This window comes from Bactrocera latifrons, unplaced genomic scaffold (genome assembly GCF_001853355.1).
Source record: "Bactrocera latifrons isolate USDA-ARS-PBARC rearing strain unplaced genomic scaffold, ASM185335v1 scaffold_66, whole genome shotgun sequence".
Classification (NCBI taxonomy): Eukaryota; Metazoa; Arthropoda; class Insecta; order Diptera; family Tephritidae; genus Bactrocera; species Bactrocera latifrons.
The window spans coordinates 587,364-606,740 of NW_017537334.1; the positions used below are offsets into that span (position 1 = coordinate 587,364).

The window sequence follows — 19,377 nt, forward strand, 5'->3', positions numbered from 1 at the left end:
TCATCTCCAGCTTTTACTTTTATATGGGTAAACGTCGTTATTGTGCTCAAACAAGTGGAAACCAAAACTGTTTTACAACGCAGACACATTAAAAATGTCGACCAGCTAACTTTATGACTTTTGGGTACTCATCACTTTGCCAGTGTCCGTAAATGAATCTGACCGTAAGGTAAGCATGTAATTTTCAGCACACTTTTCACAACAAGGACGATTAAGACAAGACAGCAGGCGAAGCGGTTAATTAAATGAACATAGATTTTTAACTTCAAACTGATACTGGTTGATGGATTAGATATTTCGGCATATAAAGAAGGCTGGCTACAAAAATAAGCTCGATGTTTGGGTACCATATGAATTGTCTGTGAAAGTTTTAATGGACCGAATTAGCATCTGCGTTTCTTTGTTGAAAGGAAATGAAATCGAATCATTGCTGAAGCGAATGGAAAGAGGAGACGAAAGCCGTTCCCACGACAGTCGGGTCTGCGAAAACCCGTTCCGGTTTCTATCCTTCTACCGTTCTACTTCTGCCGTTACAACAACAACAGGAGACGAAAAGTGGTCAGAAGACGCAAAGAAGTCAAATACGACAATTATGTGAGAAAAAGATCACGGCCTAAGCGTAGTCAAACTCAACGAATGGTCGCCGAACTGACGCCTCAAGAGGTTATGCTGAGCGTTTGGTGGGATTGGCACGGAATCGTCCACTATGAGCTGCTACAGCCTGGTCAAACGATTTATTCTACATTTTGCTATCAACAACTGATGAGATTGAAGCAAGAGCAAGCAAAAGAAAAACAGCCAGAACTGATCAACATAAAGGACTACTTCCATCAGGACAACGCTAGACTACACACATCTTTGATGACTCGGCAAAAACTGGGAGAGCTTGGCTGGGAAGTTTTGCTGCATCCCCCTTATAGTCTTGACCTTGGACTATCATTTGTTTCGGTCAATGCAGCACTCCCTTAATGGAGTAAAGTTGGCTTCAAGAGAAGCCTGTGAAAATTACTTGTCGCAGTTTTTAGCCGAGAAATCAAAAAAGTTATACACTAACGGAATAGTGTCTCTAGCGGAAAAATGGCCAAAAGTGGTCGACCAAAATGGTACATATTTGGTTCACTAAAGTTCGTTATAAATATAAATACATAAGTTGAAGTTTGATTAGAAAAGACTTTTTCGACTACTATATATGTATGTATATATGACGAGTTGAATTCCTGGTGACTGTCTGTCTGTACCTTTGTCTGTCCGTGTAAAAATTTAGACATCTTGATAGGACTTGGTACACGTGTTCCTCGGTAAAAAAAAAGAGGACGTAGATGAACGAAATCGGACCACTGCCACGCCCACAAAGTCCTATTAATCGAAAACATATATATACGTAAGCAAAAAATTAAGATATAGAACTGTGATTTGGCACAGGAGATCGCAGTAACAAGGGACCTCTCTGGGCTAAGAATTTTGAGAAAGTGGCATGAGCTCGCACTCTTTTTGGTTTAATCCCTACTGGGGTGCTTCTGTCAAAACCTGGTACCGCCCATTTTTTGATAAAATCACATATATCGAGACCTGACCGACTGATTACTATTAAATTTGTTCATAACATTCTTCTCATATTCCTGTCACAGTGCGAAAATGGACGAAAATGAGCGAAATCGGACTACAACCACACCTACTTCCCATTAAGCACAATTTTATATTACATTTGATTATTTTACTTTTCAGTATACAAATCAAGAAGCAATTACTATAACGGGATAAATCTTTGCATAAATGATGCCTTTAGAGTATGCCATCTTTGATCAAATATTGTCCAAATCTAACCGAAACTGTTCAAGACACTAGTTTCCGAATATGTTGACCTCAGAATTTATAGTGGCTATTTAAGGGACCATTAAAGGGGAGGAGGAGAGAAAGGACCGAAAACCATGCATGAAGTTGTTTACCCGTCTTAGAGCTCATTCCACTTTATCTTTTGTTCCGGTCGCTGCGGAACGACCTCGCTGGAATACTGTTGACAGCAGAACAGGGTATCAAAAATTGCCCGCTAAGACGACTCAATTCTTTTGAATAAAAAACGTACGATTAATATAATATATCTAATATAACATCTTTTATTTTACATTTTTTTCATTTATATACCAAAATTTCCATTTAGTATACAGAGTGGTCAAAAACTACACATATGTATTAGATCCGATTAAAAAACACAACAAATAAATGCCAACATCTAAGAATCTTAAGCTTTCTTTCGTTTCTTAAGCGAAGGCAAGCCACTGTCAAACTCTGATGTGGTGAGGGCTCGGGAGGCAGGCAACATTTTCACTAGTTTATTGACTTGCTGCCGATTTGGATTGCGTACTTCGTTGGTCACTGTGGTGGAGAACATACGCTTTTTGGCACGTTTTTCCTGTTTAATTTTTTCGGGATCCCTACAAATAAGAAACAAAAATTATATTGAAATGAAGTTTCATTATTTTCTGGAGACTTAAAGTTAATATATATATTTGGTATCTTTACCTTTCTGAGTAAGTCAAGCGGTTCGTGGGTGGCGCCGGTTTTGGCTCAGAATGCTTCTTCGTAAATGTTTTTGGTTGATCCTTCAGAGCAAAGCTTTTTGCAAAATGACCCATATGTGCGTTTTTGATATTAAATATCGGTTTCAGCTCTTTCGGGAAGGCGGAATAGAATTTCGTCCAGGATACGAAGGCTGACGGCGAATGGATTTAAAATGTTATGTAGAATTTTTTTCTAGATAGTGTTCTTTTTAATATGTACAACACAAATCACGACACACCAAAATAAAAACACATACAAAAAAAAAATATTAAGCAGCATACAACATTTCATCATAGTAAACATGATCGCAATAAAAACTTGTGGTTAGTCATGCATTTCATACATTCAAAATTAATATTATTCAAACACAACCATTTTACGCTATTTCAGCAAACACTTTTTAAACTTTCACATCGTTACGTTTATTTTAATTGCTTCACTTCATCAACACACCAACAAAAAACAAAAACTGACAGTTTGTGGAAATAAATTGTCGTCACCTACCTTTACACGCTTTATTATGCATTTCTTTATCATCAGCTATGAGTTCTTGACATTTGTGCTGCAGATTTGACGCCGCTTCTTGCATTGTGTTCGCTTCATCGTCATGCTCAATGAGCGTCTTTAAATAATCATCCATATCAACTTGTGATATTCTGCAAAAATATGGATTAAGAGAAAAAGTTGTCATAATTACATTTGTGAAACGAACCTTATGCGCTTATCCTCCAGAAAGCGTACAAACTGTGCCTCGGAGGGTGAGAGCAGCAAAAGCGCTTTACCGCTGTGCCCGGCGCGTGCGGTGCGGCCAACTCGGTGCACGAAATCTGCAATCTTTTGCGGTGGGGAATACTGCACAACCAAATCAACTTCAGGCACATCAATGCCACGACCCGCCACATCCTGCCAACAAAACATGATATAATTAAAGAAGTATATTTCGTTAAATACGCGTATGTATTTTACCGTTGTGAGCAGCACACCAGATTTACACTCGCGAAAGCCATTGAACACACCTTGTCGTTCGGTTTGTGTCATTGAGCCATGCAACCTAATCAATTTATGAAATCAAAATATGTTTGTTACAAATTTTCGCCATCTTAAACTCACTTAAAAAATCGTAAGCCCTTAAGTAACGGAGTTTCATCATCATCTTCACTTTCGTCCTCCTCCTTAATCACTTCCTCGTCATCTTCATCGAGCACTTTTTGTGTCAGCAATTCATTTAGCAAATCATGATGGAAATTTACCATTTCCATTGTGCTCATAAAGACGATGGCCTTTAAGCGCTGTTTATCACCGAACTCATGCGCTAAAATGGCGCACAAAGTAACCAAGCGCAGTTTTGGTGGCACAACTGTAAAATGCAATTTCAAATTATCTGGTATAGTCATTATGCTCGTCTCTTCATCGTCATCCGGTGCGTCTGCTGTTAAAGCTTCAATGTCGCTCTTAGTATAGCCATTAGTTTTAGGTATGCTCGAGGCGTCTTCATCGCTGTTGTCAACGAAAACGGGTTCTTTCAGTGTGAGACCAGCCAGTCGTTGCACATTGGCAGTAAGCGTTGCCGATAATAATAAACGTTGTAGATGTTCTTCGGTAACAGTGCCATCTTCAGCTGATTTGGAACGTTGTGTATCGATGGCTTCTACAATTTGTTTGACATCACGTTCATAACCCATTTCCAACAGGCGATCTGCTTCGTCTAGCACTAAAAATTTTGTTTTGTGTACTTTAAAAGTCTCGGTGTGCAGCAAATGATCCAACACGCGTCCAGGCGTGCCAACTAATATGTTAATGCCTTTACGTATGCGTGCCTTCTCTGCCTTGCGACGTTCACCGCCCATGAGCACACCGGGTACGATCCACGTAAATGGTTTGACTAGCTTTTGAAAAAGTTCATACGTTTGCACGGCCAATTCGCGAGTGGGCACAATGACTACGGCTAATACGCCTGAGTCACGTGTTATCTTTGGACGCACCGCCTGCAATTTTTCGACTACAGGCAAAGCGTAAGCTAAAGTTTTACCCGAGCCAGTCTGTGAACGTACAAGCAAATCTTTACCTGTTAGATAAAATTATAATCATATTTGATTATAAATTAAATTTTTATATTTCATATGTACTTACCTTCTAGCGCCAGTGGAATTGTCTTCTTCTGCACAGTCGTTAGTTCAACAATACTCAGCACATCTGCTAAATTCTTCACCGCATGTGGGTGAATGTCGAGTGATTCAATTTTTGTACCATCAAAAAGTCGTTCCGCTATTGGTTTAACAAATCGCTGGCCCATAACAGGTGTATTAGGAGTTTTTGCAAAGAGACCAACTTTCTTAACTGATTTGTCTTCGGGTCTAACAACACGGAATGCATTTGCTTTACGTGCTGCTAAATTCACACCATTTTCTGGGACTTCAGCACTACTTTCCTCATTTTGTGGATTTTTCTGCTTCAAATTGTTGCGTTGATTGAAAGGTTTCTTTGCATTTTTATGAAATGATATCTTTGCATTTTTATGAAATGATTTCTTTGTAAAATTATCTTTTGTCTCTTCACTTTTCTGTTTGGCTATGTTTCGCAAACGCTCAGCTTGACTAAGCTTTTGTTTTGGTTTGGGTCGCTCACTCGGTACGGAATTCGTGGCAATATTAAGTATGAGCCCATTATCCATGGAATTGTTGGACGACTTGGGGTTCTCAAATTTACTAAATTCGTTATGTGTATTAGATGATTCGACAACATTTGGGCTCGTAGTGACACTTTTCTTTTCCGAATTTTTGCTCTGAGAAAGTTGTACTACAGGTTTTTCCGCAGGTTTTTTGCCTTCATCAGTCGTTGGGAGCTTTTTAACTGGACGTTTACGCGCTACAATTGCTTTTATTTTATGTTGAGGTCCGCCGAATGAAAACGAAAAGCCACCATCACTTCGCGATGTTGCACCTGCAGAGGTCTTCTTTTTTGCAGGAACCTGAGGTAAATAAGCTTATTAATATTAATTTTCGCTTTCAATATCATTCGTTGGTAACTTACAGATTTATTTCGTGCATTAGGTGGTCCAGTCGCTATATTTAAAGAAATATCCATGCTAGCGTGTTGAATTATTTGCTTATTTGAATACGGCCAGTTGCAAGCATGTGTTCACGCAGTTTTGTTTTGTTCGCAATATTCTTCAACCATTCACAATGGTGTATGAAAGAAGTCGATAACATTGCTTTTTTACTTGAATTGAATGTAATTTAAGGTAAAGATACAAATTTTTAAAACAAAATATGGAAAATCATTCCAGTTTATGTAAAAAGTCACTTCAAAAGATAACTCAAGTTTAAAAAAAAACATATTGCAGATTAAAGTCATAAATGTTACGAGTTCAACCCTGTCACATCATTCACAATTTTTTTTATCGTTCCAAGCATCTCGTTTTGGTTTTTTAATTTGTGCTTTGAAAATTATATTTATAGAATTTAACTTTCGCGACTTTGTGTTTGTTTAATATTATTTGTATTAACTGCTGTTACAATTATGCGTAGTCAGTGCTGAAGTGAAAATAGTTATATCAACAAATAAATAAATAAATTATCGCGGACCAACAGTGACACGAAAATGTATTTGGTTAATTGTTCAGCGGAAGGAAGCGTTGAACAGGAAGCATATCAATATCCAGCAAAAATACTTGTTTTTTGAAGCTTTGTATATACAAGGTAGGAGTGAAGTGCTTAGTAGTTTTGTGGTTTAATGAAAGTATCTAGGCAATAAGAAACGTTGTCTCAAAATGTCTGCACATTACGAATATTTTCAGGTTAGTACGTATGTTTTCTTTATTGAAGCCATATTTATTGTTTGGAGATATTGCTATATTTAATTAATCTTTTTCTTACTAATTTTTTAATTAAGGGAAAAGTAATCGCCATGTTGTTTTTGTATACTCATATACCCTGGAATATTTCTGTGGAATCACATATCCCCCTTATGATAGTCCAATGGATGTAAATCTGAACTTCCAGAATACTGACAATATTCCACTGCTCGTGGTTTTGACTAATTGTGATTGAAAAGAATCTTTTTTACCACTGCTTTTAAAACATACTGCTGTTAGGCTTACCTCGTTTTAACCCATTTTCAAAGAAGTGAAGAGGTGTAACTTTACAGGAAAGTCACCATCAATTCATTATAGCAGCTAGATGGTGATCGCGTTGAATAATATTGGAATAACATTTTTTGCATTTTTGGAAGTTTTTGCGTAGATTTTGTTGTTTTTTGTGAAATTTTATTTTATCAGTAAAAGGGTCAGCTGTAGACGTTTGTGCAAAATAGTCGACGGTGCAATAAGCAAACGTTTACGCAATACTAAGATTTTGAAAAGCTCGTATATTATACTTCTGCTTTCTCTACTCTTATTTTAAGTATACAGAAAAACTATTATTTGGGCAAATATTTATTCTGAACTTCAATGAGACATACCATCTTTAAAAAGTTACCAATAGGTACGGGGAATGCATATTCGATATCTGGAGGCTTGAACAGTTTTGTCCAATTTGACCAAATTTAGACTAGGAATGCAAAGATTTATCCTGAAATAGTCAGATGGAATTAAAATTATGTTGTTTGGGTAGTGGACGTGGTTATAGTCCGATTTCATTCATAGTACGAGTTTTGTAACGTAGGAATATCAAGATGGATGGAATAAAATTGGTATCACCGGTCTTCCTAAAGGTGGATCGGGTTAGGGTGATCGTCCAAATTTATCACCGGCTTTTATGAAGCACTTTTGTGCCAACTCCGGTTTAGAATTGATTGTTTCTGCATCATTCAATCCTTTATTTATCGCACTGTATATGGTTCTTAACAAAACCGTTATACGCGGAATAGACAGGGTTATCATGTGCCTTCATCTCGTCATCTGAGGTATAAAACGGATTTCTTCCGCGCAAATTTGGGTTCTACCGCTTGATTGGGTTGGGAGATATGTATATACATTAAGTCGTTTAGGGGGCGAGTTTGGGTCTACTTTTCAAAGATTTTCAAACCACATATGCCTCTTAATGCAATTCGTTGTACCCAATTAAAGTTTTTTGGCTTAATTTAGTTCTTGGTTATGGCTTTTTACGAGTTTTCGAATAATGTAGTTTTGTGGGCATGGCAGTGACCCGATTACACTCATTGACAATAACGAACTTCTTATGGTGCCAGGGGACATGTGTACCAAAAACCGTTTCAGCAAAATTTTTATTTTTTTTATTCAACATAGTTGTCTTCAATGATGATACACTGATTTTATAGTGACTTTCCAACTTTTTAATACCATTTATGTAGTATGATTTGCCGTTTGCTTCAAAATAGGCCTCAGTTTCGGCGATCACCACATCATTTGGCGAAAATTTATGCCTAACGAGTATTCGTTTAATTCGAGTATGCTGCCTATAGTATGTCAGGCCGATATATCTACAAGGTGGGTTCCAAATTAAACTGGGCTTAAAAAAAAACAGAGCAAATGGTTTCTTTCGGCAAAATCAATTTATTTTATTCAAAATAGTCTCCTTCTGCTTCAATACAGTTTTTTGCACGGTCCAAAAGCATGGCGAACGAGTGTTTTAACTCCGTTCCCACGACAGTCGGATCTACGAAAACCGGAACGGACCCGGATTTTTATCCGGCCAAGGACTGTCAACTCGGCAGAATTCTGCCGTTACAACAACAACAACAACAGTGTTTTAGCTCCCGTTCCCACGACAGTCGGATCTACGGAAACCGGAACGGACCCGGATTTTTATCCGGCCAAGGACTGTCAATTCGGCAGAACTCTGCCGTTACAACAACAACAACAGTGTTTTAGCTCGTTGGCCGGTATGACGTCCAGTATGCCGGTACAAACCTTTTGAATAACATCTAAGTCTGCATAACGCTTTACTTTCATGCGCAAATGCATTTTTCTGCAAAGGAAGAAAACGCACGGTGCCATATCAGGTGAATACGGGGAGTGGTTAATGGTTAATGTGTGATTTTTGGTCAAATAATCGGTCACAATCGTCGATCGAATCTTGGATTATGAGCAATTTTTTGGTCGTTAGTCAACTTATGCGGAACAACACCTTTCGTAAGCCCAAACGTTCGGTCAAAATGTGATAAATCGTTGTTTTGGAGATGTTCAATTCCATTTTCATGAATTTCAAAGATGATTTTGGCTGATTTTTAATGAATTCACGCACAGTTTCGATGGAATTTCCTGTGACCACGGATTTTGATTGGCTCACATGTTGATCGTCATTTATGTCCTCACGACCACTTTGAAAATGTCGAAACCACTCATGTACTCTGCTACGGTTTAGGCAATCATTGACATAAACTTGTTTCATCAATTGAAATGTTTGTTTTACCAATTTTAAAACAAAATTTAATGTTGGCTCTTTGTTCGAAGCTCATTTTCGCACCGATAACACAAACATACTGACATTTAAAACGCAATAATTTCTCTTCCAATCTATGAAATATCATGGAAATTTCACTGGACAATCGATAAAAATAGTAGACATATATATGGCACCAGGAGCGCTGGATTCAAAAAGTCCTGTTTTTAGATGTTATAAACAACCATTAGTTGAAGAAAACTATAATACTTTAGCAACATGTTGTTAGAATATAAAAATGGAAGCCTTTTTTCTGCGAATGTTCCCTCGCTTTATGCTTTGGTATGACATTCGGATCTATTTTCACTTGACTCACTTCTCTTCCCTGATATCTCATAAGTCCAAGACTAATCAAATATATATATTCTAGAGTATGCAATTACCTAAAACTTTGATAGAGTGAAATGCTTACTTCTCAATCGTTCATATGATTGGGAAGTAAGCATTTCGCACTATCAATATTTTGGGTATCACTCCCGTATCTATTGTGCCCGCACATACACTCAAGCAATTCAATTACTACAACCCATTTGAAATTAGTGATTTTGTAATTTATAATCCCTTCTATAGTATAGTATAACTGAAAGGGAGAAATATGTACATATGTATATTTTCTGATTGTTTCATGGCTTTTGTCATTCAATAGGAGGTTAGTTGATTGTGTGCGCCTGTACAGTTAATAGCAATTTGTTGCAATGTCATGCCAGTTAAAATGGCTTATAACTCTTCTGTCTTATTTGGCTTTGGTTGTTTCTGTGGCGCTATTGGCACTTGAGCATGTGGCAGAAAGTGATTTTATGACCTTCTTATTTGCTTTCCGCTTTCCGCTGACAAAGGTTTTCATTTACACTCAAAACAAATATTTCGAAAAACCATTTGAGCACGTACATCAAATTGAATATGCGACATGGAAACCGATTGATTTTAATGCTCTGATCGAAAAGGATTATTTTATTTATTATTTATATTATTCAATGCAAAGTCATTTAATAGCTGGGAATGAAAAAAAAAAACAAATATTTACATTAATTAACAGGCTAACAATTTTTCGAAAAAGTTAAATGTCAGACGGATGTTGAAGGAATACTCCCCTAAATAAAACGCATAATATTTAATTGTCAGCTTCAAAGTAATCCCCACCAGATGTAATACACTTATGCCAACGATTTTTCCAGTTCCCGAAACACTTTCCATGTGCATTTTTTGGGATGGCCTTCTGCTCCTTCGGAGAATATTGTTTTATCTCTGCGATCTACTGGTTCCACGGGGGGAGGGGGGGGAGGTTAATTTCAGTTTGGGAAACAAGAAAAAATCATATGAAGACAAATCTGGTGAATACGGTGGTGGTTATTATTATTATTATTAATCGATGGCATTGACTTCGTTTTTGGTTCTAAATTCGGTCACAATCGTAACGTTTTTGAAAAAATTCAGTTTTATCGGAACGAGTCGAGCACGAATGTATTTCACACCCAAAATATCCAGCAAAAATCAATGAAATGGATATCGAAAACTGTCAAGCTCTCATGTCATCTCTCTAGGAGGAGGAGGATCCTTCATTTTTTTAATATATTCATCAGCTGAAGAGGTTGTCGTCCAGTACACAGGCATGTCTTCAACGATCTCTCGGTTTTTGGTAAAACTGAATCACCGTAAGACGGTTCCTCATACGAAATTTGACATTTTTATCCTCACTAAAAATCTCAAGGCAAAGTGTCATAATGGGAACGAACCAGCTTGCTAGTAATCACCAACGTTTTGTCAGCACTCCGGAGAAAAATTGTTTGTATAGACACAGATCTTGTAATTGTGTTATCTAATCCCAGCTTGGATGGTAAGTGACAAGTTGGGAGTTATCTAACGTTAGGCCCAGGAAACGTGTTGTTCGATGGGATCCGTACGTGAGTAGTGTTATAATTCTCGATAAGTGGGAGTTTAACTTGTAACAGTATGCAGAACGAGGTTTTCCAGCCGGAAGTGCTTGGAGCGGATTGCGTTTCTTAGCCGGAAGCATGTAGACTTCACTATGTAGGAGTACAACAGGAGACATCATAGTCCGAAGTGTAGTATTCTGACACGTCTGAAGCTCCTTTTGTGTTTCACTACATTCAGGCGATAATTTTGCTGAGGCATAGTTAATGGTCGGCTGCCCGAATGCCTTGTTTGTCGCCAGCAACGATTCTTAATCATTTCCTCAGCAGCTGTCGACTAGCGACTTGACTGGAGGACTTGTTTGGGATCTGTACTTTGGTAGTAATCGCGGTCGTCTGTATAGTGAAAAACCACATGCTGCCAATTGTAACACCTAAAATCTTAATATCCAGTCTGTATACCCTCGTCTACTTCGTGAATATTGTCCTCACAGAGCTCGTAGTTTCTCTCAGTGATTGAAATTTGATTTCATTGAAATCCTGATAGGATCTTTTAGTGGCATACTCCAAAGACACTGTTCGTGCAAAGTTGTATACCGCTATATTAATTTTTTTTTTTTGATTTATCCACTGGAAAGGAAAAAATCAGTTGAGAGTAGACGTGGTTTTCGCAACTGTATTATAAAAACGCTAAAATTGACCAATTTTAATCAATTTCAGTATGGTTCAATTTGGACGAGCGGATCCCGGATAAGTGGTTTCACTTAAATGTGGACGCGATTTTATACCACCTAAAAAAAAACCGGAGGTAAAATTTAATGGATCCAGTTACTGATTTACGGTAGTTTTGAGCAGTACCGTTATATGAGGAGTGGGCGGGATCTGATTTAATTTATTTATGCAGTGCCTGTAAGAGTGCTTAAAAGAAACTTACTCGAATTTGGTTATTTTAGCTTGAATGATTTGGGAGATATTTAAATTAAACCTATTAGAGCGGGGGTCATGCCCTCTGTTTCACAATTTTTAGACCACACCTGCTCCTTGCTACTGTAATCTACTGTGCCAAATCACAGTTCTATGCCTTAATTTAGTTCTTATTTATGACACTATATAGGTTTTCAGTTAATGGCGATTTGTGGGAGTGGCAGCGGTCCGGATACGGCCAACTACGAACTCGCCTATTTTTTTTTTAAAAAACACATGTACTAAGTTTTATTAAGATATTAAATTTTTTAAAACTAACCAGAGGTTCCCATTAGTTTCGAGTGAGCCACAATGGACCAGACGGCCCTAGCACCACCGCATGTAAACTTACCTGATCATTTTCCGTAATGTTCTTAAAAATAATTTTTTGTTGTAAGTGATATGTTTGCGAACGAAATAAAGGCACTTGATGTTGTTGGGAGCCAAGTCGTGTGAAGACCCCTGATTTACATTTCGGGTCAACGGTGAAATAGGAGGCAAGTCTTGAAGTTCTTTGATGCTTTTTTGATTATTGACCAACATGTTTTGTGTTATTCCCTTAGATAAGTATAATAACAATAAATAAAACGGTAACCACATATTTTCCTGACATACTTCGGAATAACCATATGTATAGACGGAATGCCAATAGAAAAGTCCGAAAACACTTCAAACTGGTGATTTTTACCGCATTTGCATTGGAGTCATATAAAATTTGACCCTTGAGAAAATACAAGTATATGACGCACTTCGTTACGTAGCCAAGTTACGTTAGATGACCAAGTTACGTAACGACTTCGCATCATAGTTTGGTTAGATAATTCAACCATTCATTTACAGGTCCAGACGGCGTTGGAGCCGCACATCAGCGAACACGGTTATGTTGTTCAGAAACCAGCTGTATTCAATATTTTTAAATGACACACTTAGCTAAATATTTCGCTACGGTCGTTACGGCATGATATTGGTTGAAAATTTGACGAAAAACTCAGAAAGAATCAATGCGGTATGCAACGGTACATCGTAGTGCAGAATCCAAGCACCCATAATTCCGGCATCTTTTGACGAATAGCTTCGCGCAAACGACGCATAGCACTCAAATAGTATTCCTTGTTGACAGTTTGGGTGTTCGGAAGGAATTCAGAGAGCCATCATACCTCGTTAATCGAAGAAAACTGCCAACGTGACCTTGATATTTGACTTACTTTGACAGGTTTTTTCGGTTTCGTTTAAACTTTGTCGCTAAATTCGGCCGATTGATCGTCCATTTGCGGGTCGCATGCATGGATACAAGACTTATCGCCAGTAACAATACGTTTCATGATATCCTGGCCGTCGGAAAGCATTGTTTCACAGACGTTAACGAGATTAAAAATGATCTTTAAAAATGGCTTTAACTGATCCTTCCGACATTCCAACGGTACTAGTAAGATCTCTGACTGTTAGTCGTCGATCCGCAAGCACCAATTCCTTTATTTTATTGACGTGTTGATCATCAGTTGGTGTTGATAACCGACTTGGGCGTGGTTCGCGTCAACGCGTCAAAAACACTTGCTAGCTACAAACAATTATCACCGCAAGCCCTTTCTTACAATCTGAACATTTCGAGGCCAAAAATTGTATTCCGCTCATAATTTTTAATGGAACAGCTTCATACTATAGAACCTGTATTGAAATGTTGGAACAGTTCCAACAAATGTTTTACTTTAGATGAACGCTCTTTTATTGTTTGACCAAAAACCCTTTAGCTTAGAGTAAATTTTTTTTACATTTAAAATTTTGAAATATTTACTTTTATATAACCGTTAAAGCTTCCACCCAGCATTGTTGGCCAAAAAAAAACTTAACATTAACAGTTCCTAAAATCTAAACACACTTCCAATTCGACTACCGTTGCTCGTGAACTGGTTGTCAGCAGTGAAAGTCATTAAAATTCAGCAGCTCAACTAACTAAAAACAGGTGTACAGTATCATGTCGAACACTATTCCACTGTGTTGCGCTTTTTCCCGTGACCATTGTTTATTCAAGGAACGCCTTTTATTTGTCTCATTTGCTGTGGAACTGCGTAAATCAAAAGCTTGAAATCTCCAAAATGACAACGTATTTGTCTAATGCCCTGGCTTATGGCCGGCAAAGTGGCGGGTGCTGGCAGTTGACAAATTTTGGCACGAATCCTTTTGGCGCGCGTCCAGCACACAAACAGAAAGACGGACAAGCTGGCGGGCAAACGGGCAGGCGCGTCAACAGTTTGTCAGTCGCTGTGTCGGTTTAACAGTTAGACGCTTCGTCGGCATTCGTAGAATTTATTTGCATTTCAGCTTTCATTTCGCGGCCGTGGGAAGATCTGTCTGTTTATAAAGCGATTTGACTGTTTGTCTGCGGAATGTTTCAGCTGTTGTACGCTAGCCGTATTACTTTAGTTTTGTCTTATTGCGGCTTTTAACCGATAGGGTCATTCTATGGCAGTCAACATGGCATTCAGCAAAGCTAACAAAAAGTTAGATAAAACAATGCTGAAATTGGCGCAATGATTTGGCACTTTTTTTTTTTTTTTTCCTTTTCTTCTCCTTGCACTTTTTAAGTTCTGCGGAGCTCAGCTGGCTCTGCCGCGTGGCTGGCCGCGCCACAGAATGAAAGCGGTGCGTCGTGGCCGCCCTCAATTAAGCTTCGAACCTGCGAATGCCTGAGAAGAAATAGCAAAATGGCTGCGACAATGACAAATACTTTCGCTTGCCGCCAGCCGTGGGTCGTCGGTCGCGCAACACGGTCTCATTGTGTTTGCAGTTAAAAGGCGCTTGCTGTTGTTGTTGTTGTTGACTAAGGAATACAAGCGGAAGCGAAAAGGCGCAAAAACACAAGGCACGCAAGTTTGCACAGCAAATGGCTGAGCAAATAGTATCCCGTTGACGCAGCGCAAGGCAAAAAGTTCCAGTAAATAAATATGTCGGTATGTGTGTGTGTATTCGTGTTTAGCGGCTGGGGCAAGCTATTTGCAATGTGCCGCAGCCAGCTGTTGTCATTATTGGACTGATTGCTTTGGCTAACGAAGAACGAGTGGTTGTGGCTTTGTGTGGTGTGGTGTGGGTGATGTACAAGGGCCAAAGTAAATTGTTTGACAATTTGTCTAGAATTAAATTGAATTGAAATAAACCTAAAAAGGGCGAAGGATTTGTAATGTGCCGGCCTGATTTAGAAACTTGGCAAATGTAAATTTGTAAAGATTGAAGCGCCGGAGAGAACTTACGAAGCAGCAAATTCTCTTCAATACATTTTTTTGTGCTCATAAATGTTTGATAAAACAATGAATTTTAAATTCGGCAAGTTGTGAATTTAAAAACTAAGTTTTTTTAGTTTTATTGTAAAAGAATCAAGTAAAGCGTCTTTCGCGCTCTCTCGTGTGTCATCATATAGAAATGAGAAAAGCCTGCGGCTTTTCAAAAAAAGAAAAAGTAAAGTTTTTCCTTGCGAAAGCTGTTTCTGACAGCACGAAAAGGAGCTGTTTCTATGCGGCTATGTCTGAATTTGGTATCCCCGTAAAACCAATACAGCTATGTTAATATCATTGGCCTCAACAACCGCGCCGTTAGTTTTGCTAAGGTCTGGTAGTGAACGAGGGAAGACGAAATATTTTCTGTCATCAAACAAACAGTTGTCGCGCTAACGAGGAAAGGGAAGAAGTCACGTGACATAAGTTAGATGGCTGATCAAAGATCACACGTGGAAAAGAAGAACTCCTGCATTCGAACTATAAATTAGTAAAACGCTCAGTAGCCAACACAAATTTGCATAGGCGTTTAATTTCCATTACCATTAAGAAAAAAAATCTTGCGTTGTTTCTACCTCATCTTTTTCCATACAGCTTCTGCAGATGGCGTCTGGTAGGATTCCAGGTCTGAGAATTCCTTAAGAACATTCTTTGGCATTTATATTTTGAAGATTATCTCTTTCAATTGTTTGTCAGATAAGTTGAGTCCAATTTTCGATGACTAATTCGAGCATTTCGACTGGTTTTTGGCGATTGACATGCGTAACGTTGTGCTCCAATGCCTGAATAAAAGCGGGATCGTCCGCATATACTTTAATCTTCAACGTCTTTATCTTTAAGTCTAACAAAGTGACATCACACCGACCCAAAAAATTATCCCCGTAAAATTATCTTCTCAACGAAGTGTTCTCTTAATAAATCCATTGATTGTTGTGATGTGTGGAAGGGCACCGTCTTTAAAGCATCAAATAGTCAGTTATCATGAGTGATAACGGTTGCCATTGACGATTACATTCACACCGCCATTATTTTAGTAGTACCTGTATTTGGATCACCCGTTACTTTACCGTAATTTATGCAATTGCACTATAAATTACTTCAGCTCTCCATTTTAATAATATAATAATTTTCGGCCTTCCGGTTGAGTTTTCTCTCATATATCCAATCCTTTGAATTGCATGTTCTTGGTTAAGCTTAAATAAGTTAAGATTTATATTTATACTACGATGAACATATTGCTTTTGGGAAATCTTCTGTTACCCATTTAAATTTATGTTCAACATTAATGCTGGAAGATGATGTTAAATACGTTTCCCGATATGTACGTTCGGAGACGTCTCGAAAGCTCATACTTAAGAACATATAAAAGTTGTACATTGTTTACATGCCAAATAACGCACCCTCCATATTCCATAAGAAAACATCGAGGATTAATTTTTTCAGAAAATGAATATGCCAGAAGATTTTTTAAATAAAATAAATTTGTATTTCTGATTTTAAGAGCTTTTACTCTGCGCAAAACTTAAGTTGTGATTTCTTAGAACTCTAAATTGTTTGAAATTTGAGAACATTATGAGAACAAATGCGCGTCGTAGTAAAAGGAATGAGTTTGCATTGAAATTTTTTTTTTATATTTTCCAATGGCAAATTTATTCTCATTTCGTAGTAGAATTTTGTATCGCTATTAAAGATTAATATTTTGCAAGCAAAAGCGATACAAAGTGCTAATATGGTTAACAATGTGGAATATATGGTACACCACGTGGTATGAGTGACATTTTCATGGCAAATGTAATACTAAGGCGTAAATACATATAGTCATTTCAAAGGCATCCACATGAAAATAACACAAACTAATGTTAATTCGAACACTTACAACACAAATTATGCTAATAACTACAACTTTGTGTCTAATCAAGCGTTCGAACAATAACAACAACAATGTAAGTGCATGCAATTAAAAAAACAAATCATAAGAGCATTTACTGGGAGTGCGTGGGTTTCCTAAACTCTATGTAGGTGGCGCAGCAGCAATTCTGCAAATGTTGCACTTAGCAGCGTTGTCCGTTATATGCCACTCTGTCTTGCAATCGCATCTAAAATGTTTGCATACATTCACAGCCGTAGCTTCAACGGAGATGTTGGCAGCACTTAAATTGAAATCACAATTTCCGCCAACGTGCAATCAACTGTGCAACACGCTCACTCGCCCACTCTGCCACACTTAAGCGTGTGCTTGCACATCCATCTATTTTCATTACAAGTTGAAAACTATTCTCACACAAATGTTTAGAATCATGAGTTATGAATTTGTAAGGCCGCGTGCTGTAAATATCTGTATGTTATACTTAATGACGGTATGTCTGTGCTGCTTTTACTTATGAACGCTCTCATATATCTCAAGCATCGCTATTCTCTTGGGAAATGAATATTAAAAATTTATTAAAGTTTAAATTCAAAGTTTGAATAAAAGAAGGATATCTACGTCGGATATTCATTCATTTAAAACTTTGTTTTTATTTGGTTGAAAGCTAATTCTCTTCGATCACTCTATTGAATAATAATCTCCAAAATGAGCATAAAAAAATAAAATGCTAAATTCCTCTCGAAAATAAGCAAATTTTAACAGGGCGGCACAGATGAGAGTGAACTTTGACAGTGACGCCTTCGAAGATAAAAGTGGGATCAAAAATTGTTATCAATGTCTACAAGAAAAATAAATGAAATAGAAGTTATTCACACTCAAATATTTCTTAAGGCCGTACCGATTTAATGGAATCTTTCATGCTCTCGCAATTTTTCCACGATCAAATGCGTATAAATATGTATTTTTAGGTACTGACAAAACTCTGTATTAAACAAACAGGAAGGACTAAGTATGGGTGTGACCGAACATCTTATGATCTTAAAAAATTTTTTAAAGATCAAAGTCGGGAGTTATCAAAGAGCTTTCTATTATCAGAAAGTGATGCTCTTTTCTTAATATTATCGATATCTTTTCTTAATATTAGTGATATAAATATATAAAGTCAGAACATATGCGATATCAGGGAACTAAAAACTGTAGACCATACATTTTCTTAATTTTTATTATTGACATATCTTTAAGGGACGTTTTCTTTAGTGGCGTAGTAGCGCTTAAAAGATTATAGCCGAGTTTATGACAGGGCAAAGTTCTCACTATTTGGGGCCAATTGGAGATTCCAATTATAGCCAAGTTCTTCTCTACCTCGTCTTTCTAACGGAATGGATAAGCAGAATCTTTCTTTCGAAAACTCGTAACGCCGGCTCATCGATGTTGTAACCGTCCATACTATAAAGTAGAACGGGGATCATGAGTGATTTGTAGAGTTTGATTTTTTTCGTTCAGAGAGAGGACTTTACTTCTTAATTGCCTTCTCAATCCGAATTAGCACATGTAGTCAAAGGTTATTCTGCGTTTTATTTTGAGGTTGACATTGTTGTTGGTGTTACGGGTTCGCAGTTAAGTGGGAGCCAAGTCGCGAGTGCGACGACTGTTTGTCTGATGACAAAAGATATAAAGGGGTGGCCAAGCCCACTTTAAATTATTTTTACTTTAGATGTCGCTTTCCTTATTTGAATTCTCTAATTTCGACTTTCATCACATTAACTTATGATAGAAAACTTTTTCATATATGCATGATACTAAGAAATATTGTACATTTTGACCTTATTGAACTTCCAGTCGTCAATCACCTCAGGTACTGTTACAGTTTACAGTTGCTGTTCCTCTGAATGGCATGACAGCTGACGTCGATTGTTCAGCACCCCGCCCGCCATTTCCACCGATGAAGCATCAGTGTTTGAGTCAAGGTTTTTCACGCTTTGGCACGGCTAACACCTTACCATTCGTAATCAAATAGTGGCGCAGGGCGCTCAAGGCAGCTCTGACGTGCAACTTTGTGACTCCTTGGGCAGATGTTCTGTGGCAACTCCGCCTTTATTAATTTCCATTACGGTACAATTGTAGAGTATCGAAAAAAATGATGGGGTGAATTTCTTTTACGAGTCTTGTCGTCTAGCGCAGAACCATTAATTAACACCAGAAACTTTTGACGCTAAACGCTCAGCACTTTTGTATTTGATTAATTAATTCAGTTATAATATTAAATAAAAAACAAGTAAGGAAGGGATAAGTTCGGGTGTCACCGAACATTTTATACTCTCGCATGATAAAGTGATAATCGAGATTTCATTATCCGTCATTTACATATTTTTTTATTTTGTTGTAAATTAATTAGATTAGATGAATTTGTGTACTTTGAGTATTGAATTGTATTTTCATTTATTTTAATT

At 37.6% G+C, this 19,377-nt stretch overlaps 1 protein-coding gene across 1 annotated transcript; it reads right to left on the reverse strand.

The window, feature by feature from the left end:
- Window positions 1–2,117: 2,117 nt before the first annotated feature.
- On the reverse strand, window positions 2,118–5,694 carry LOC108975503 (probable ATP-dependent RNA helicase CG8611). Its single transcript, XM_018944019.1, has 8 exons — window positions 5,590–5,694; window positions 4,690–5,527; window positions 3,670–4,624; window positions 3,526–3,610; window positions 3,272–3,462; window positions 3,064–3,215; window positions 2,521–2,710; window positions 2,118–2,432 (listed from the first exon to the last, which is right to left on the reverse strand). Exons 1-8 carry the CDS (start codon window positions 5,641–5,643, stop codon window positions 2,240–2,242), a joined length of 2,658 nt encoding a protein of 885 aa, XP_018799564.1. The 5' UTR covers window positions 5,644–5,694; the 3' UTR covers window positions 2,118–2,239.
- Window positions 5,695–19,377: the final 13,683 nt, after the last annotated feature.